Source organism: Apus apus, chromosome 14, assembly GCF_020740795.1.
Source record: "Apus apus isolate bApuApu2 chromosome 14, bApuApu2.pri.cur, whole genome shotgun sequence".
Classification (NCBI taxonomy): Eukaryota; Metazoa; Chordata; class Aves; order Apodiformes; family Apodidae; genus Apus; species Apus apus.
The window spans coordinates 14,327,221-14,348,121 of NC_067295.1; the positions used below are offsets into that span (position 1 = coordinate 14,327,221).

Below are 20,901 nucleotides of genomic sequence, written 5' to 3' on the forward strand. Positions count from 1 at the left end.
GACCTTCTATGTCAATTGTTATATTATTAGGTAAACTCTAAGAAGAAAATCTTTTAATCCACTGTGGCTAATCCAGTCCACTTTTGTTGGCCAGGACATATTCAGCATCAACAAAAGGCTCTGGCCGACGGACATACATAATGTATTGATAACGGCGGGAGCCGGCGCGGCGGCAGAAAGAGCGGGGGCTGAGGCAGAGGATTTGCCCCACTTTCATCACTTTTCTTCTCATTTCAAAGAACCCGGCTGATATTTGCACTGCTCCACTCACCAGGGGGAGCACAAAGAGGGCAGGGATGTTCCCAGCCCCGAAACCCCGCTGGGATCCTCATGGGACTCCCCCCAGGACCCCATGGAACCCTCCCAGGACCCCATGGAACCCCACCAGGACCCTGTCAGACCCCACCAGGACTCTCGGGCCTCACGTCCCTTCAGAGTTGGGGCAGTGTTGGGATAATGGCAGCCAAGGGGCTGAAAGGGCATATTTATCCCACACCTGGTTTTGGGGTGATGGTTCCCATGGGGAATTGGCAGCTGGACACAGCTGGGGTGGCTCCCCCCAGAACAGGTGTCCTGGGCTGGCAGAGTCCCCTGGAATTTATCTGGGGAAGGTGCAGTTGCCCTGAGATGGGGGGAGTCACCTTCCCACAAGGATGTGGCATACGACTGACATGAGGGAAGAGCTGCAATGGGCCAGCACTGCCAGGTGGAAAGCAGAGCATGGGTAGACCTTGTCCTCCAAACCTGGGGAAGCAGAGACCAGAGCTGAGAAAGCTGGAAAGCAAATAAAAACCAATGGCAGCAAACGGAAGGTGGGATGTGAACATGGAGCGTGTGGCCACAGCCTGGCCCATGAGGGATCTTTGGCAAGCTGGGAAAACAGCTGCTGCAAGAAGATGCAAGGTCTGGCAAGATGAGGTGTTGAACATCCACCACCATGTGGTTTCTTGTGCTTTGGCCAATTGTAACTCTAAAGGATCAGGAGGAAACACAATACGAGGCCTTATTCGGTGATGTTTGCCAGCCATGGGTTCTCCCGGGGCTGGTCACCACACCAGCCAACACTTGTTCACTGAAGGATTTCTGGCAGAGGAGATTCATTAGTAAGAGAAGGTCCAGCAGGATGGTCAGAGCAGGGATGACATTATCTGGGAGAAGACCAGGGGAGCCTGGCACATGAAGGTCAGAAAAAACAAGGCTGTGGGGACTGGGCTGCTGGGTGTTCCCACCACGAAAGGGAAGAGCTGCAGAGGCTGAAGGACAGAGCTGGCAGAGCACAAGTGGTGTGAAATGGCTGCAGATGGGCAGGACACCAGAAAGGGGCTCCAGCTCTGCAGAGCAGGGGATGGCAGCAGCCTCCGTGTCCTGAGGGGGACAGGGGCCGAAGGGCTGGCAAGCAGCACCACTTCAGGGAAGATGGTCCAAGGCGTGGTGTCTGGAAGAGATGGGACACAGCAAAGCCTGAGACACCTGCCCAGCCTGCTGCTTATGCCTCTGCCAACTGCAATTAGCCCCAAACAACTTCCCAGCCAGGCTGCTGACCTGCCAGAGCACTTGGAGCTGGTGCTTCTCTGGGCACAGCACCTCTGAGAGCAGCTTCTGGGGTATCCAGTGCCCTGTCAGGGAGGCCTGAAGCAGCAAGGAGGATGGGACTTCCCTTGGCAGCACCCGGTGTGAGCACAAGGATCCTTTGCCCCAGCCAAAGTCTGGTTGGGTTTTGGACCTGCATGCACGAGCCACAGCCTCGGCTGCTGTTGTCACCTCATGGGCTGGGAGCTCTTCTGGAGAAGGACAATGATGAGTTGAGACCTGAATTGTACCTGTCAGGTACGTGTGCAGGTAAAATGATTTCCAGAGCTTGTCCTGGGTGCACAGCTGTTTCTGAGATGTCCACACAAGCCTCACTGTAGCCAGCAAAGCTGGCCATGAACCCACGGGCCACTAGGTGGACTCACAATAAACCAGAACTGCACGATACAGAGTTCATTGACTGTGAAGAGCCTTGGCAAAGCAGAGGCATGGTCAGTGAGCCTCGTCCCAGGCAAGAATGGAAAAACCAACAGCACACATCCAACTGGCCACCACTGGTCACCAGCTGTTGGCCAAAACGTGGTCAATAGACTTTACTTACCACCAAAGTTTTTGCCAGCCCCCTGGGAAAACAAGGAGCGTGGGGACAAGCACTTGCTCCCAAGCTGGGCTGTTGGTTGTGGTCACACCAAAAGACTCCGGTGGAAGCCTGTAGGGCTGCAGGACAGACATCAAGGCGTCACCGAGCTCTGATCTCGCTCTCACCAGCCAGGCTGGTGACCACATCTAAGCCAGAAGATCTCACCCAGGGTTGCAAAACTGATCTGCAGGAGTGAAGCAACTGATATTTCCAGCAGGACTCAACACCAGCCCTTCCTTGTCCCCAGTAGCCCAGCTGGTGGGGATTGCTGATGGCTGGAGAAAGGAGAGTCCTCTCCTGCCAGGAGCAATCAGGTTGAATTGGCACAGGCTGCTCTGGGAAAACCCTGCCAGCAGGAACCAACTGTCCCAACACAGCTGTCCCCAGTGTGAGCCACGAGCCAAACCCTCCATTGCTCCCTGGGGCTGATGCCCACCTCAGATCCACCTTGTCTTGTCCCACTGTGGGCACACTGGAGCAGCAGGCACAGAGGGTGGCCGAGCCGTGCCCAGGGCAGGGGGTGAGCCCAGGGTCTGCCACTGGGGACCAGGGACAGGGCTGTCCCCCTGACACTGCTGCTCCCTCCTGCCCTGGCTCTGTCAGGTGGGACCATTCCCCTAGGGATAACTGCTCCAGAGCCCCCATGCTCGGAGATGGGCCAGTCCCAGCATGGCTGGGGGCAGAGCAGAGCCTGCTCCAGACATCTCCATCTCATGGAGGGCCAAGATATGAAGTGTGTCCTTCAGGGCCGTGGGAGCATGACCTCTTCCTGTCAATGAGGACCGACGGATGTCCCTACCTGGTCCAGCTCCCCTCAAGCATCTCCAGGGCAGGGTGGTCCCAGTGGGGACGAGCTGACATCTCTTCTCTCCGCAGAGCGGTGCTGCCGGGAGGCGCGTGGCCGGCGTCCCAGCCCCGGCCCCCCGAGACGAGCAGCGAGCCCGGTGGTCTGGAGCATGGAGAGGCAGAAGTGCAGGGCACAGGCCCAGGGAGGGCCCCAAAGGTGGGTGCAGGAAGGCACGGGGTGGGGGGACACAGCCAGAGGTGCCTGCTGTCACCAGCTGGTGATGAGCCTGGGGTGCGGACGATGCTGGCCAAGTGTGTGTGCAACGGCTTTTGGCAGAGAGGGGCAACCAGAACTGGGGGAGTCACGGGGGTCAGCAGTAACCCAGTGTCCACTGCCACCCTGAGCCAGGTCCCAGAAGAAGCTAGGTCCCTGCCCAGGAGGTTTCAAGGCTTAAGGACTTGAAATTCAACCTTAGATCTCACTCGTAGCCTCAGCCTCGTAGCTTTTGCTGCAGGTTTTATGCAGCCCCTAGAGCATCGTTGGGCAGCTCATCAGCTACAGGTGATTTTCTAGAAAGAGACTGCACAGACCCCAAGGTGGTGTCACTGTGTAAAATAGCTAACCAGTTTTTGGGGATGGCTACCCAGTTCTTGGGGGATAGCTAATCAGTTACTGGGTAATGAGCTCATCTAGAGGAGCCTCCCAGGGCAAGGCACGAGCTCCTCCATAATCATTCTGGGGGGAAATGCCAGGTTTAGGGGTTCTGTAGTTCCAGCAGGGGAAGGCGAGGCAGTGGTGGGGAAAGAGGCTGATGCCAGGGCAGTCACAAAGGGAAGCACCAAGAGGGGATGGTGCTGGGCTGGAGACCCTGAGGAGGAGAGGCTAGGGTGCTAGGATGCTGCTGGAGCTCTAGGTAATGTGCAGGGGCTTCCCTCTGCTGTATGGGCATCTGGACCACCACAGCTAACCCTGACAGCTGCCAAAATTGCTGCCTGAGCTGCCCCAGGTCCTGCCTGTGTGTTCCTGGAAGGAGGGAGGCTGCCCTGCCTGGAGGGCTTGGAGTTTTCAGGTGAGCAGTAAAACCTTTGCCCCATCCACCCACTCCAGCCTTTTATCTGAGAGGGGAGAGGCCCACGGATCCCCAGTGTACCTTGGGGATCTGCAGGCAAGCACCTGCATGGGAATGGAAGTGGACAGGGAAACTGGGATGATTTTTCTGGAGGGGAAGAACCTGAGCACCCAGAGCAGCCAAGCCCCACACCCTTCCAGGCTCAGGTGTGGGGTCTATAAAAGAGCAGGATCTGAGCAAAAAGGCTTAAGTTTGGTGTCCAAGGGTTGCTTCACCTTCTTTTCCCAGCACTGGAATGAAATCCAAGGCAAACTCACAAACTGGGATGTGTTTGCCTCTTTTGAGGTGGGGAACCCAAAGCAGGAGGTACGTCAGGCTGCCTGTGGGATTTGCACCATGGGGACTTGCAAAGTAGCTCGTGCTGCCTCATGGATGCTGGGGGGGCTGACACTGACCAGTGCCTCCTGCACGAAGGGATGCTGTGAGGATCCCACCAGCACTGCTCACTTTGGCTCCTGTCTCCAGCCCCTGGCACAGCTGGCTGTGGCCATCCTTGCTGTCTGCACGGAGATGTGCTCTGTCCCACCTGGCATGGCAGAAGCTCCCAGCCCAGCTATACCCATGGCCTATTTTCTGCTTTGTTTTCCTGCCAGCTGTGTCCCGTTTGTCCACTTGCCTGTCACCTCTGCAGCAGTGCCACTGGGCTGCAGGTGCCTTATCCCAGCTGGGCTCTTCAGGGTGCACTCAATTCCTGGTGCCACAATGCCTATTCTTTGCATCTTGACAGCTAATACATCTTCATCCTGCTGTGCAAGCTTCATCTTGCCAGTGGTTCAAGAGAGGATTATCAGCCTCCTCTTCCACCCCTGAACATTCATTTTTTTGGCAGCCCCTTCTGCCATCCCTGCTCTCATAGCCAAACCCCAACTCCTGCCTCAGAAATGAGGGTGCTCCAGGAGTGAGGGGGAGGACACAGCACACAGAGGGTCCCTCTGAGGGCACGGTGCCCTTTGCCTCCACCAGTGAGCAGTGTAGGACCTCACCCTTCAGGGTGTTTCTGTTTGTCCTCCAGTTTCAAGAAGGTTTTCCAGCAAAACCGAAGTTTGGCACCACTCCTGCCCTTGCCTGGGCCCTTCCAATGGCAGCCAAAGGTTGAACAGCACCATCTAGTGCACTTTGTCCCCAAAGTGTCTGCACCGCGGGACACCAGCCCTTGTCCATGCACATCCTGCCCTGAGAAGGGTCTGCTGCCTTCAAACATCAGGGCAGGGTCAGGCCCACTTTGCTTTGGGGAAGCTGGTGAGTCACTGCAAAGAGGAGAACCAGTTAGAGATGAACACTGCGGGTGCTGAAGCTCAATGGAGCTCTTTCAGTCTCTGCAGAAGTGGTGCTGGGAGGCTTGTGGCTCCCCAGCCAGCCTGGCAGGGAGGGGATGGTGCAAGCAGGAACTGGGCTGGGCTGGGAGTGCAGGGCTTGCAAGGAGGGTCTGCAAACCCCAGCAACACCACTGCTGTGTGCAGTGTTGGGCGGCTCAGACATGACCCCAGGCCCTTTTGACCTAAGACCAAGGTTCCCAAATCCCCAGCATTTGCTGGCTCTTTCAGGCAGAGATGAAAGCATGCAGGGGAGCCAGGAAGTGTACAGCACCCCAGGCTTGCTTGGGGACCAGCCTTGGCTGCAGGCTGAGGCCAGGCCAGCACCAAACACTGCTGGCATCTTGGCTGGGGCAGTTTTGGGGAGGTATGAGAAGGAGAAATGATCCAGTGTGGTTCATTGGCCTCTACTCTTTGTTGAAAGGCCTTGCAGGCTGATTCCTCCCCCATGCAGCCAGGGCTGCTTGGTTTGGTTTTTCACCTTTTTGATGTCCCCAGGTAAAGCTGGAAGTTGGACCCCATGGGGCTGGGCTCCTCAGTGTGGGAAAAATGAGGCGTGAAAGGCAGGGAGAGGGCTCCAGAGGGAGCCCAGGGCCCTCCCAGCCCTGCTAGAGGACCAGAAAATGGGAAGGCAGTGGGAGGGCTTGGCATCAGCCTGTGGGAATTCTCCCTTTCCATCCCACAAAGGGACAGCTGCCTTTGCTGGGCAGGGCAGAACTGGCTCTACAAGGGACTCACTGGCTGGGCTGGAGCTCTCCATGGCTCCCCAGGATGGCAGGAGCCTGATGCACCCAAACTCCTCACCCCCACCTCCTTAGTCCCCCACTTTGCCATGGAGAAATCTAGCTCTGGTTTCTCATGCAAACCCAGTGCGGGCCATGAAATCTTGCTGGGCTTTTCTCTGGGAGATGAAAAGCTCTTTAATACCTGATCACCTCTCAGCCATGAAGTTGCTTAAGTGCTATAATCGAGGCATCTCTGGGGCTCCTTTGAACTAGCAATGGAGGCTGCAGTTCTCAGGCATCCCCCTGCAAAGCAGGGGTCAGTTTTAACTCTTTTCCACCTTCTCTCTAAGTTTTGAGCATCCTTTCTGAAACGCAGATCCTGGAACCCCACCTGCTGTAGCACCCAGCCCTGTCCCAGCCAGGACATCCCTGTGGGGACCCTGCTGCTCCCACCCTGCCCCTCCCGCCCCCAAACTCGTCCTTGGCAAAGTGTGGGTTTCCATCAGAAGGGCCCTGTGCTCAGCAGAGGGATCTTTTCACAGCTGCTCACATTCAACCACATTTTATTCGCCCGGGATTCAGCTTATGAAGTTTTTTTTACAGCTGTCTTGACCCCGTCTGTGTCTCCTGCCCCTCTCATTTCCCTGGCCCTGGCGTTTTTCTCAGCAGGGCTTTTTAATCTATTTCTAGACCATTGATGGGAATGCTGAATAGCATCGGGCTTCCCATCCAAGCCCTGGACACCCACTGAGCGCGCTCCCATTCTGCCGGGATTCCCATTGATGGCTGCCGGTTTGCCAGCTCCCGCTCCCTTGAAGGTGTCTCTCTTGATGTTGTATTGTGCTAATTTTTAATCAGAATACTATATGGATTAAGTCACATGCCTAAAGAGAGCCCAGGTCTATTATTTCTATGCCATAACCTTTATCAGCCAAACTTGTAATCTCTTCAAAGGATGACATCAGAGTTTGACAAGAGCTATTTTCCAGCAACTAGGCTGATTGCATTAATTATATTCCCAGCCTTTAATTCTTTACCAGCTGAATCCCACATCAGCTTTTCTATTATTATGCCCAAGGTCAGTGTTGCACTGCTACATATAAATCAGCTCCAAGCATCGCTCACATGAAAGCGTGTGAGGAGCTGCTTCATCCTGCCGGGTGCTGTGCTGGGGTGGGATGGGAACACCACTGCCCGGGATGGGCTTCTGTGAGATTCAGAAAGCCGGGGAAAAATGTTGTACATGTCTGACAGTGTTCTCCAAATGCATGGAAACAGGCAAATGCAGTAGAGTAACTGCACTGAAACCCAGAAGCTATCCCTATCAGAAAACTTCCTGAGCCGTTTCTGATGCTGGGGAGCGCCTCAGGGCTTGTTTGCATGTGTAGCTTTTGGGGTGGTACCCAGAGCTCTGCCTGGCTCGGCCCCAGGGCTTCGAGCACATCATCCCTTCCCAGGGAAGAAGCAGGCTTCGCCTTCCCCTGTCGGGCTGCTCTCGTTAGGTCTCTGCATCTGGCATCTCCTTCCACCTCCCGCCGGGTCACCCGTGGCAGCCCCGGTGCCCGGTCCCTGCGGGGCTCAGACCCGCTCCCCGCCGCCCTCCGCAGCCTCCATGTCGCCTGACCCATCTCAGCCCCACGCAGTGCCACCTCTTGGCCGGTCCCCTTCTTGCTCCCCGCCGCAGGAGGAGCAGGACACAGGCTGCGGTTTCTGAGCCAGCTCGACACCGGTGTCGGCGGAGGCGGGAGCCCCGGTGGGGCAGCCCCGCGCTCCCCAGCCCCGGCTCACCGGCGGGCGGTCCCTCGGGGGGCAGCCCGCCCGCCGACGTTGCCCTTCGATCCCGGACGGGGCAGCGGTGGCTTTTGAGGGGTGGCTTTTGAGGGTGGCTGCCCTGTCCCTGCCGAGACCAGCCGAGCCTCGGAGATCTCCAAAGCGCGACTCTCTCCCGGGCCTTCCCCTGCCCGGGATGCTCAGAGGAGCTCGGCTGGACGTTTGTCCAGAGCGATCCGGAGCCCCGGAGGTGGCTCCAGCCCCGGAGCTGCCCAGTCCCGGAGGTGGCTCCAGCCCCGGAGGTGGCTCCAGCCCAGCTGGGCACCCCTCGCCCATGTGCCCGTGGCTCCCCGGGCCCCCTCGGCTCGGCAGCCGCCGTGCCCCGCCAACCGAGCGAGGGGCTGCCCGTCCCGCCCGGCCGCCCCCGCACCGCCTCCCGCGGGCCGAGCCGGGCCCGCTCCGCCCCCGCGGCCGCTCGCCGGGCCCGCAGTACCGGCCGGGGGCGCGGGGGGCGCGGCTGAGCCGCCGTGCCCGGCGCTGGGAGGCAGCGGCGCGGGCGGAGCGGAGCGGAGCGGTGCGGGGCTCGCTGCTGCTCTCTCCCTGTCGCCGCCACAAGCCCGCGGCCGCGGCCATGGGCGTCCCGGGCCGCCCGCTTTGTGCCGCCGCCGCCGCCCCGCCGTCGCCCGCCGCCCCGGGCCGCCGCTGCTGAGCCGCATGGGCCGGGCCCCGCGCCGCCGCCGCCGCCGCTGCTCCGTGCGGGTGAGTGAGTGAGCGAGCGAGCGGGGAGGCGGCCCCGAGCCCAGGCCCTGCGCCGAGGCCGCGCCGGAGGCCGCCGCCGGGCGGGAGACGCGGGGCCGCGCCGGGCGCCGCCGAGCCGGCGCTAGGCCGCCCTGGGCGCGGGGGGGCGGGCGCCGGCCGGGGCCGCGGGCCGCGCCGCGGAGGGCCGGGAGCGGCGGCGGGGAGCGGAGGGGGCCGGCCTGGCTCGCCTCCCCCGAAGTTGCCCCGGGGCGGCGTGGGGGGGGGGGGGGGAAGCGAACGGGCCCGCGCGGTTCCCTGTCAGCGCCGGGGCTGCCCGCGGAGCCTGCCCCGGCCCGGCGCCTCCCGCGGGGCCCGGCTGGGCCGGGGGGCCGTGAGGCGGGGGAGCCCCCTGAGGGGCAGAGCCGCGGGCGGGCGCCTCGCTCGGCCCCGCCGGCTCCGGCCGGCGCTGACCCGCTCTCGGCGGGCACCCCGCGGGGCTTCCCCCGGCCGGGGCGAGCGCCGCGTCGCCGCAACAATGAGCGAGGTGGCTGCGGGGGCCCTGCCCCGGGTGGGCCTGCGGGGCCGTCCCGGGGGCATCGCCGGAGCCCGGGCAGGTACAGCTGGGGACCTGCAGCTGGGGCGTAAGTCCGTTGCTCCCAGCCATAGCGGGGGTGAAAACGACCCAAAACTGCAACACGGTGCAAAAAAAAAAACCCACAAGCCAACAACCTAGCCCGATGCCCCGGAGCCAGGCCAGGGGCTGGGTGCTCCGGGCAGCGCTGGCTCCACCGGGCAGGTTGGACACACCGGGCCCGGCCGTGCTCACCGGCCTCGCCTGGTCTTTGCTGGGCTTGTTGGCAGTGGTTCTTGGTTCAACCAGGGAGAGGGAACGGAGGAAAAATGGCAAAGCATCCCAGCGATGTGTTCGTTGGGGTGGGTGAGCTTTGAGAGGGAAACCGAGCTAAAGTGTGTTTTCTCATGCAATGGAATTACTCTGGTCCAAGGACTGATTTGTCGGGCAGCTTTGTGGCACCGAGGGCTTTGAGACTGGTGCTGTTCTGTGAATCAGGAGTTTTGCTACTGTCTTTAAATCTTTTAAGTTGCCTTGTTGAGCAGCCAGAGGTAGCGGCCCAGGGATTGCCCTTCTCTGCCTTCCCCTCCTTCCCCACATCTCCCATCCTCCATATTGACTCGTTGCTCCTCTTCAGAAGCGTCCTACTGGAGCAGATTTCCCTCTCGAGGTGGTTTTCTCATCTTCCTTTGATGACCTGAAATTTTCCCAGGCTCGTAGCGTGCAGCGTTCTGAGCGTAAAATGAACCTTTTCTCAGTGGCCTGCGAAAGCCGGTGCCAGAACTGAGCTCCTGTGCTAACATGCCCGTTGGAAGCAAGAATGCAGTCCAGATGCCCAAAATATTGGGGTCAACGATGCATCTGGATTCCCCTAGAGCCAGACGAGGCGACGCAGCGTATTTCTGAAACGCAGAGATTTGTGAGGAATGTGGTGCTGGTATGTCACCCGGGCGCACGAAAGCCACCTGTGTTTGATTAAGGTGCAGTCTCGCTTTCAGGACTCGCCGGATTTTCTTTCGGAGTATTTTTCACGAGCCTTAAAATCCTGTCGTGGGGTGAGAATTGCCTAGATCAGTAGCCAGATAAAACCAGGCTGCCATGGAATGATGTGGTGCGTGTGCTGCCCAGGTGGGCTGTGCAGAGGAGTTAGTGGCAGTGCAGAAGTTGGCATGTGTCCTGTGGCACTGTCTGATACCCAAGTGTAGATCTCTTGGATTTGGGGACTGCCAGATCCCAGGGTTTTGTAAAACCACCAGTGCTGGGAGATAGGCCACTGGTTTAGCATAGTACCAACTGCACCAGTGATGCTGAATGTAAAGTTTTGGGATATTGTCATTTTTAGAGTGTACCTGATTTGAGCCTGGTTCTGTGCTCTCTGAAGTTGCTGAGAGCTTTGCTGTTAATTCTGGTGAAAAAGAGGCATTGATTCAGAGCAAAATTAGTGGTTTGTAATCTTAGAGTGTTTATGTACAGAAATAGTAATTTTTTTTTTCTCATCTGTTTCAGCTGAACAAACTTGTTCACCTTGGAGCTACAAATACTGGTGATTTGAAACTTCAGCTCATCCCCCACTGTTCCTGCCCAAGCAAGCACCAGAAAAATGAATGTCCAGGGGAAAGGCTTCCCCTTGGACCTTGGAGGAAGCTTCACTGAAGATGCTCCGAGACCACCGGTTCCTGGTGAGGAGGGGGAACTCGTGTCCACAGATCCCAGGCCAGTTAGCCACGGTTTCTACTCTGGTAAAAGTGATGTCATTAGAAATGAGATGTCCACGGCAACACCGAGGCGCTCTGATTTGGATTTGGGGTACGAGCCCGAGGGGAGTGCTTCACCAACCCCACCCTACCTGAAGTGGGCCGAGTCGCTGCACTCCTTGCTGGATGATCAAGATGGTATCAACCTCTTCAGGACTTTCCTGAAACAGGAGGACTGTGCAGATCTGCTGGACTTCTGGTTTGCCTGCAGCGGCTTCAGGAAGCTGGAGCCGTGTGCGTCTAATGAGGAAAAAAGGCTCAAGCTGGCAAAAGCCATTTACAAAAAATACATCCTTGACAACAACGGCATTGTGTCCCGGCAGATCAAACCAGCCACAAAAAGCTTCATCAAAGACTGCGTCATGAAGCTGCAGATTGACCCTGACATGTTTGACCAGGCCCAAACGGAGATCCAGTGCATGATAGAAGACAATACCTACCCTTTGTTCCTTAAGTCGGATATTTATTTGGAATACACAAGGACAGGTGGGGAAAGTCCAAAAATTTATAGTGATCCCAGCTCCGGGTCTGGGACAGGTAAAGGGCTACCTGGTTATCTGCCAACTCTGAACGAGGACGAGGAGTGGAAATGTGACCAAGAGGCCGAGCCCGAGGCCAGCAGGGACTCGGCGCCCTCCAGCAGGCTCACGCAGAAGCTGCTCCTGGAGACAGCCACCCAGCGTGCCTCCTCGGCCCGGCGCTACAGCGAGGGCAGGGAGTTCAGGTAGGAGAGTCTCCAGGGAATGGCTTGGGGGGATGGAAAGCCTTGGAGGACCTCGGTGGTGGGGAGTGCTCGGGGATGGGGAGGCATCCGCAACGGGATGATGTCACGCGGGGGCTTTGGTGGAGTGCAGAGTTTTGCTGGGAAGCAGTCACAGGTTATTTTAAGGGTGGCTTTGGCCGTTCCTGTCTGATTGCCCTGAATCATCCCTACAGCATGTTTCCTACCGAGGGAAACTGCTGCTGAATGTGGTCTGGAGGCAGGTAGGACTTGGTGGGCAGTGCAGAGCTGTGGACAGGCCTTGTGTGTGTGCAGGGGATGGAGAGAGCTGCAGATTGAGGTTGGCTGTTGCTGCCCCGGCAGCAGTTCAGTGTGCAGGTACAGAACGCAGGCGAAAACAGCTGGTGGTAATGCTTCTTGTACACACACCAGGAAATTGTTGTGATGAGCCACAACTACAGGCTGCAGAAGCTTGCTGGAGATACCCTCACCTCTGTAATGTTGGCATGGGTCAGACAGGGATCACAGAGCTCCCTGAAAATGGTGCTGCTTTGCACACGAGGTTCCCATTGCTGAATGCTGGTGGTGTCAAAGTCAGAATAGCCAAATCCGGTTAAAACCATTCCCTGCTGCAGCTTTTCCCTTCATCAAAGCGACTGCTGGCTCTTTTAACTGGAGGAGTCACAGGGTTTTGCAGCCTGTTGTTTTTTTTTTGTTGTGTTGTGTTTTTTTTCTGGGTCCCCCACCCACTTCCAGCCAACATGGATTTTGAAACTTGCTGAGAGCTCAGTTAAAATTCCAGACAATTAACTTAGCAGGGAGCTCTCTGGGATCAATAAGCGTGTGTGTGTCTAACCCTTGCTGAATCAACAGAACCCGGCCAGAACACATTCCTACTTTTTTTTTTATTATTCCTTTTTTTTTTTAAACTAAAATCTCCTTGTTTTAAGACCTGCTTAGTCTAAAATCTGACGCTTTGTGAAGATTATGAAATGGAAGTAGCTGAACTGTCCTCTTCAAAGCCTCCTCCTGCCTTTATGAAAAGCATTTCTGTGTTTAATCTCCCTCAGCCGTCCCTTTAGGCTGGCAGCTGGAAACGCATCCCGCCCCGCGCCGGCTCTCGGCGCCTTTCAGCTGGCAAAATGTTTTCAGTTTGGTTCTTGTTTTTCTTATAGGTTTTGAGGAGGGGATGTTGCATCTGAAACTCTTTCGGGGCGGGGGGTGGGGGGTGGATGGAGGGGGTGATGGAAAGGAAATTCACGTGGACTCGTGCTGTTTTAATCAGGAGTCGGAGAAACAAAATCCCGGGGTCCTGGGACTTTCCCGTGGAGTTAATAAAAACCTTGAGTGTTTCTTTTTTCACTGAGCAGTCAGGGACCCACCATAAGCGAAGGATTAGAGAAGTCTACCATTTAAGTAACTTTTTATTTAAACGATAAAGGCTTTAAGTTTGAAAATCACTTCTTTGAGGTTCAGCTGTGTTGGGTTTCCTTACTAGAGCAGGTAGCAAAAAGCTGGACACAACGTTGCGCTTTTCAGCTCTGGCTTCAGAAAAACCTGCAGTTTACCCATTATCCAAACATATCCATGCCAGATTTTGAATGGTTTAAGAAACGTGCTGTGAAATACAAGTGTTCTGCAGTAGAGTTCCTTGATCCTGGGTATTTTCATTCCAGTTTGGAACATCATGAAATAAATCTTTACCTGGGGGTGGAGGTCAGAAAAAATGCGTTACTCGTAATTTGTAGTGTCCCAACAGCCTGTCATTGTGGCTGCTGACACCCTGTTGACCTGGTGGGGTGGGGAAGCACAGAAATGCTTACCATCCTCACCAGAGCAGGAGTCATTTCTCAGCCTGCAGTAACAGAGGATAAGTGATTTATTTTATTTTCTAAATGTTGGTATGTCAGCTCTAGTAGCGTCCAGAGCGCCGTGGTGGAAGATGCTGCCAAACTGCGTAATCTGCATTTTTTTAATTCTGAAAAAATCTGCTGAGATCCTAATTTATGAGGTGATTGTTCCTCTTTGTGCAAGACCTTGTGGTTGAATTAACTTACTTCCCGGATGTTATATGGCAATAACTGTCTTGAATAAGCTGGTTTTTAAACTGAAGCATCTTTATCCTGCAGACCTTTTTGTCCATATACTTTCTCACCTGAGTAAGAGCTCTGGAAGCCCAGCAGAGCTGCTCGTAGCATTTCAAAGGCTGTGTCCCAATTTATTTTGAAAATCTCCACAAACCTTTTTCTTTTTCTTTTCTTTTGTTTGTGTTTTGGTTTGGGTTTGGGTTTTTTTTGCCTATGTGTGGAAGAATTTCTTATTTCTCATCTTGAGGGAATGTTGAAATAAGCTGGTTTGCATTATATCTGAGGGTCTGTTTAATCTTCCCAAGATTGTACTTCTATTCCTTGGCTTCCATGGAAACCCTAAATAAAGAGGAATCTGAGCAAAAGCAATAGAAGTATTTCTCTGTTAGCAAATGAGCATCTTGAATTGGCTCCACATTTTTCTTTTTTTGCAGCAGAAAGCTCATAAATCTTGACACCATAACTCTGCTCTCAGGAGGGCAAACATAAAGAATTCCTCAAAAGGCAGAAGACAACCCATCATTAGCTGTTTGGAAGGTGTGCAGATGTGCGTGCCTGTGGGAGAATATCCCAAAGCCAAAAGCATCGCCGTTACCCACTGTGTTTTTGTATGCATAGGAAAAGGCCAATAGTCATTATAGTTAGTCTCCTGCAAATTAATTGGACATTGGTTATGGATCAGTGAACTTCAAAGAGGGTAACCCCTGAAGATCTTGGGCATTAACTCGCAGCTTCCGAAAGTGACACTAACATGGTTGTGAGGGCGGCTAAATCGTTCATTAACCTTCTTTTGACACGCCGGGACGGCGTTCCTCAGATCCGGAGAGCAGAAATTAAACCTGTGCCTGACAACTGCTCTGCAGCCGGGTTTGCCAGCGCTCCAGGAGAACGCACACATCTTAAAAAGCTGGAAATGGGATGGGTGGTGGTGAAAGGTTCCAGTTGTGTCTTTTGTTGGGATGAGTTTCTTCTGCCGTCTCTTTAGCTTGGCATCAGAAGGGGCTCCCCTCCCACTGCCAAAGTGTTGGGGAGCAGCAGTGGCAGCTGTTGTCTTTGCTTTCTACCCGTGGTGGAAAGTGAGAAGAGGGCATGTTGTATGTGAGCAGCTCTACTTTCTTCTGAAAGACCAGCAAGCTGGGAGATGTCGGTTCTGCTGCTCCTTTTGGGTTTTGAGCCGTTTCATTAGGAGCAAAATGTGTTGAAAAGGAGACCTGGAGGATGGTGATGAGAGAACGTGTGGTGGTAGGCGAGGTGTCCCGTTGTTGAACATCGGGGAGTATTGTGGATCTGATAGGCACAGATGGAGAAATTTCCCAACGGGGGCTTTGATATACGTGTGGTTTGTTGCTTGGTGTTTTGTTGTTTTTTTTTAAAGGAAGCTGGCTGCATCACCTAAGCTTTGATTTCCAGAGGGCTGATCTGACTAAGCTCATGGTGTTTCACAAGTGTTGGTGGTTCAAATGAAAAGGATGGGTGACGCAGTTCTCCACCAGGGCAGGTAGAAATCACCAGAATTGTGATTGTGCCCACGTACTTGGCCCACTCCTGGTGATGTCTGCAAGTCCTGGTGGAGCATCACATCACCCATCCTTTTCATTTGAACCATCGATACTTGTGCCCGTGCACTGGCAGCCTCTCTGGACACACAGGTCTCCCCAAAACGTACAGCCAGCACTCCTTCAGAGCAGGGTATGAGAGAAAGCACATGGAGAAATGGCTGGAAGAGCTGTTAGAAGAAGGTGGCAACCTCTGGTCTGAGATGATTCAATGACGAACTTGGACATGGAGAGGAACGGCGCAGGGTGGTTCAGGGAAGGTGCAGGATCTCTCCGGTGTTTAGGCAGTGTAAGCAGTCCAGAGGTCAGAAGCTGAGCCTGCATCATGAAGAAGCTACAATTGACTTGGCAGACCTAATTTTGAGGTTTGCTCCTCCATTCATAAGTAAGTATGAAACTGCAGACTTCTGAGTCAAGAGTGCGTGGTGAAGGAATCCGCCTTAATTGTTCTGAACGGGGTGGAAAACTGGGGATGCAAAATCACGAAGGCTGATGCAGGAGCAGTTTGTGTCTAGAAGGTCCAAGGCATGCATTACTGTTATTTTTAACTGGAGAAGCATCATGTGCATCTTGGAGCTCAGCTGCTGGAGCTTCAGGAGACGTTGGTTGCTGGAAGAAAGCAGGTACTGAGTATTAGAGGCAGAAAGAAAAGTTCTAGACACTTAGCTTAGTTGAAACTAAAGTTGAGCCCATAACATCACTTGTAATTGATGCAACTCTATTTGGAGGCTGTGGCTATTTCCAAAATGTAAAGAAAATAAGTTAGAGAGGAATAGTTTTGGTTCTGCATTGTTCTTGAGAGAAATGAGGGAGTCTAACGGGGAGGTGGGGTCTGAAGCTAATAGCAGTGAGTGGTAATTTAGTGGCTCCAGTGCAGTAAGATACACAAAACAAAGACTGATGGTGTTTTTGCACAGAAGTTAGGCCAGCTTTTTAAAATACATTGTTAAGCTGATGAAACTTCTGCATAGAAATGCTTATATTAACAGTGTAAAGTATTTATACTGGTGGTTGCCAAGTTTTTAAATAGGTTTTATTTGAAGAAGAATACCTTTTGTGCCCATAGCTTTGCCTCTACACAAATCAAGATGAAGAAGTGGTGTATTTGTTGTTTGGTTATGGATCAGTGCTTTGGCATCTTTTTAAAGACAGGTAGTTAAGCTTTTAGCACTCTCTTGATAAATGAGTAAGTGTTTTCTGCCCTCCTCCAGCAAACAGCTACCTTGTTTTGTTGTGGTTGAGTTTTCCTTGGGTTATAGAAGTTATTCTCTTAAAAGAACAAAAGAGGAATTATACCCCCATCTTTTTGGTGTTGGGGAGGTTCAGGTTGAACATTGGGGAAAAAAGTCTTCATGAGATGTGTGATGCAGCCCAGGAAGGAGTCACCAGAGAGGAGGGGGATCTCCATCCTTGGAGGGCTTCAGAGCTGGGTTAGGCAGAGCCATGTCCAGTCTAGTCCAGTGTGGACAATTGTCCTATTTTGAGATGCACTTACAGTGAAGGCACAAATCATTGCTAGTGTATTTTGAGAAGTTTGATAGGCTGGTTTGGGTTCTCCCTGATTTCAGACACTGGGAATTGCACCTAGGAGGTGGGCCTTGGGGTGGGTACACCTTGGTTTTGATCTGCTGTTCAGCTTCAGCTCGCCTTTGTGTTTTAAGAGTTTCTTTGTTGTTGCTATAATGGACTAATCCCTTGAATAATTAGTTACCATTGGACGTTTTAAAAATGACTGCCTCTTGGATGTTTTCCTCTAACAGTCTGTTAGATCCTGGATTTATTAACTATTGAGACAGACTGTGAAATCCTGTTACGCCAGGCTTTCGTGGTGGAACAGGGACTGAGAAGGGTAGGGGGGGTGGTGGGGGAACACCCGCTGGCCTCATGTTAGGGTTGAACTGTTGACTTTCCACCCTCTCAACCCATGCAAGAGATCCTCCAGGTCCACTGGGCTGGGTGGCTGGCTGCTGCTGCATGCCATTGTTCTGGGTCATCCCTGGGTTTAGGCCTTCCGAAGGTGCTCCAAGAAGTTAGAGCACTGTGGCTGCATGATGCAAGGCCAGTCATGTGATACCATGCATTTAAAATAAATAATGGCCCTGGTTTTATTAGAATCAGTGGAAAAATCTAGTTTCAGAAGTGGCTCTATGTGTAGTGAAGAAAATTGCTGCGTTTAAAAAAAACATGGCTCAGAACAGAGGTGCTGATATCCTGAATCAGTTCCTGGAAATATCATTGGATTATTAGGCTCATCCTTAAATCCATTAAGCAAATTACAGTTAATCAGTCAAATAAAAGAAGAAAGATCTTTTGCAAGGCCCTGTCTTTTGAGCCACATGCAGAAGCTGTAGTAATATTTTAATTTTCCGTCTGTCAGTGAATGTGTTCAATCACTTTGCTTCCTTATGTGGAGGATTTGAAATTAGAAACTGAGGTTAATTATCTGCATTAAATAAAGTATGTGAAGCCCACAAAAGCAAAAACCTTCACAATTTGCTATGGTCTGTTAAGCTAGGCAGGCTGTTTCAGAAGGAGAGTGGTTATTTTTTCCTGGTTTTGTTCTGATTGAAGTGTTTTAGTAATTGAAACGATTAACGAGTCAAATTGCTGGTGAATCTAATCTTTCAGAAAAGGTTTGATACTTGGTTAAGAGCAGGGGTTTGCTCTGCCCAGCAGCACAGAGCAGCCAGTGTTGGGCCATCCTGATGTGGATGAGGCTGGTTTTCCTTGGTGCCTTGTTATCCACCTCTCCCATGGCAATGGGATGTCATAGCTCTGCTGCCAGGTTAGTGGAGATAATTTGGAAGGGGAGTAATACTGGAGGAGAGCTACACTTTCGAGTGTATCAGATACAAAACATGTCCAACGCTGTCCGTCTTCGTGCTTGTAATTAGCTAATCACTGCCTGCTTCACTTGGAAGTGCAGTTTTGGACTCTACAAAGATGACAATCCTCTTGGAAATACACCATCCCCAGTGGGCAGCTGGTTTTGGGGTGATTTGTTTAAGAGGCTCATTTTTTTTCCTACAGCTACGGGACACACGGGGCTCAGGTTTTAAGCTGCTCTGGGAGCTGCAGCGCCCGTCTCTGCTCATTGGGGGCAAAGATTCCCCTTGGCTGGTGCAGCCCTGAATCCCCTGCTCATCGTCTGGGCACTTCAGGAAAGGTCTCTTCTGGAGGCACTTCTTCCCCTCTGCCATGTGCCAGAGGAAGCTGCTCTGCCCAAAGTCACACTCAGAAATTAAATTGCAGCAGGTCACGCTTGCGTGTAAAAAGCAAACCCGTGGTTACTCACTGCCCTGGTCTGGGTGCTTCACTTTTATGGCAGCGATGAGTTTAAGTAGAACCTTTGTAGTTTTAAGTCAGATTATCCACATTCTGTAAAACCCAGGTGGAAATTGGATGTTTTACTTTTGAAGACTCCAGAGTGCACTTTTGTGGTAAGACCTGGAATTTTTTTGGACCTGTGGCTTCTGAGATCCAACCTGTCCCTAAAATACCGGCTTCTAGAAGGTCTTTAGCTGATCTAAATAGCTAATAGATGAATAGCTTTCACTTAGTCTGATGAAAAACAGCAGAGGGAGGAAAGTGATAGCTAGAGGAGAAAAACCTCTTTGAAATAGCCCCTTGAGACCTGCTGGTTACCAGCAGGACCTTCTGTTGTTCCTTGGACCTGCCTACAAAGCTAATGACCAGAAGCTTCTGGGTTTTATTCCTCCAACCCCCACATATTCCCTGTCTTGTTGTAGGATGGAGAGTCTCAGTCCTCTCTCTCTCTCCGTTTTAATTTTCCTTTTTTTCTGGAGGTTTAGGGGTTTTGTCATTTGTCTCGAGGTGTGTTCAGAGAAATGCTGGTGCTGGAAGGAGAGGAGGAGGAGTGGGGAGGTGGGATTGTCTTTTATTCAGCAGTCCACGTGTAGAGAGAGAGAGTTAGGTCTGCTGGAAAACTGTTCCTTTATGTGTCCAACAGATTGACCCTTTCCAGTCATAATTTGGTCGTCTTGGCTGGCAAGCAGCTTTCCAGACAGGGTGATATTTATCTGCAAGAGGGGCTTCCTTGTTCTGCCATTGCTGCCATCCTGGCCCAGAAGGTTGTTTTGGGACCTCTGTCCGGTGCAAGATCAGTTGTTTGGTAGCTGAGGACCTCTCCAAGCTTTCACAAGCCAAGTACAAATGAGAGTTGAGTTTCAGGGGAGCTCCTGGGAATTACAGGTAGGATCCAGGAATTGAGGTGCACGGAGTTCATATCCAGCTGTAGCTAATGGGTTTGATTAACTTTCTCCTGGCTCTGTTGTGCAGAAGCAAGAGCTATAAAACCATTTGGCACCAGACATGCAAATGAGAGCTGGGCTGAAGTGGCCGTTACCCTCGAGGATCCCAAAAGAGGAATCAACAAATAGAAATTATTCTATTAGCAGGGGCAAAGTTCACAGGTTAACCATCATGTCAAATCAATGAAATACAGCCTTGATCTCCTGCACAAGGGCTTTATTGTGTATAAATAAGAGTGCCCGAGCAAAGACAGCAAGTTCTTGCACTGTAACATTTGCAGCCTGCTGAAGAAAGGGAAGCTCTGTCCAGATTGCAGCACAAAATGTCTCCTTCGGACATCGGCTCCATTCCTGCTTCAAAAGATTGTAAAACATGACCTTGGAACCTTCTTGCTCTCCTTATGGCCCTACCCAGATTGAATTTCCACGGGGCATGTATTTTTTTATTTTTTTTAATAAAAAGTTGGGGTCTCTGGCTAAGAAGGCTTGTCTTTGTACTTTTAATTCAGTCCATGTGACTGTCATAACGTTTATTTCTTAGGAAATGAAAAATGATCTTTCTTGAGCAAAGCCACAAAAGAAAGCTGTTGGGTATGCTGGCAACCTCAGGTGTGTGCAGCATGTGTCTTCTGCTGAGCTGCTAGCACTGGATGAAGATCATCACCCCTTTGTTGCTTGGTCCAAGGCTCTGCCGGGAAAAGAAAGGGCAGAAGCTGCCTTCTTTGTTGTGGAAGTATTTCAATTTAATGGCTTTGAACATCTGCACATTCAGGGAAGCTTTGTTTTCTTCTCTTGGGAAAAGCTACTCTGAAAAGGCTTGACCCTCTTTTTCTTTAAGATGAGCCAATGCTGGCAAAAATAGGTGAGCTTGAAACAAGATGGAAATGGGCAGCAAAGGACGTGTGGATGTGTCACTGCAGTGCAGGATTAGTTGATGTTTTCCCCTCCAGATACATGCAGTGAAGTTTGTAACCCCAGGAGAGATTTGAGTCCTGCTGGCTGGTAAATTAGCCCAACTGGAGACATCCGAGAAGGCTGAGCATCCTGCTGTCCATCAGATGTGGTTTTGGGTCTGCCCCAGAAGAGGCTGGAGGAACCTGCTAAAACTGATCCTTGAACCTTCCTCCTTCTGAAGAGGGGAAGCTTTCCAAATGGGCATGGGAAAAAACTTTCCTTTGGTAATCCTGGAGATAACAGGTCACGCAGCTTCACCCAGTGATTCTTGCACAATAACTTGTGGTCAGGCTGAAGTGTCTATTTTAGAAAGGCATCCAAGCGATGGGAGGTCACGCAGCATTTTTATTATCTC

The 20,901-nt window shown here is 52.7% G+C and overlaps 1 protein-coding gene across 6 annotated transcripts in view; it reads left to right on the plus strand.

Annotated features, from left to right (window-relative positions):
- Positions 1-3,158: 3,158 nt before the first annotated feature.
- The window catches only part of AXIN1 (axin 1), a 72,607-nt gene continuing 54,864 nt past the window's right edge, over positions 3,159-20,901 (plus strand). For 3 of the 6 annotated variants that reach the window (XM_051632400.1, XM_051632404.1, XM_051632403.1), the window contains exons 1-2: positions 8,450-8,653; positions 10,710-11,681. In XM_051632400.1, the coding sequence (XP_051488360.1) occupies positions 10,804-11,681 (878 nt within the window). In that variant the 5' untranslated portion in view covers positions 8,450-8,653; positions 10,710-10,803. Of the gene's footprint in view, positions 3,174-8,413; positions 8,654-10,089; positions 10,141-10,709; positions 11,682-20,901 lie in introns of those variants that run through there. The other 3 variants (XM_051632401.1, XM_051632405.1, XM_051632402.1) reach the window with 3 other exon arrangements.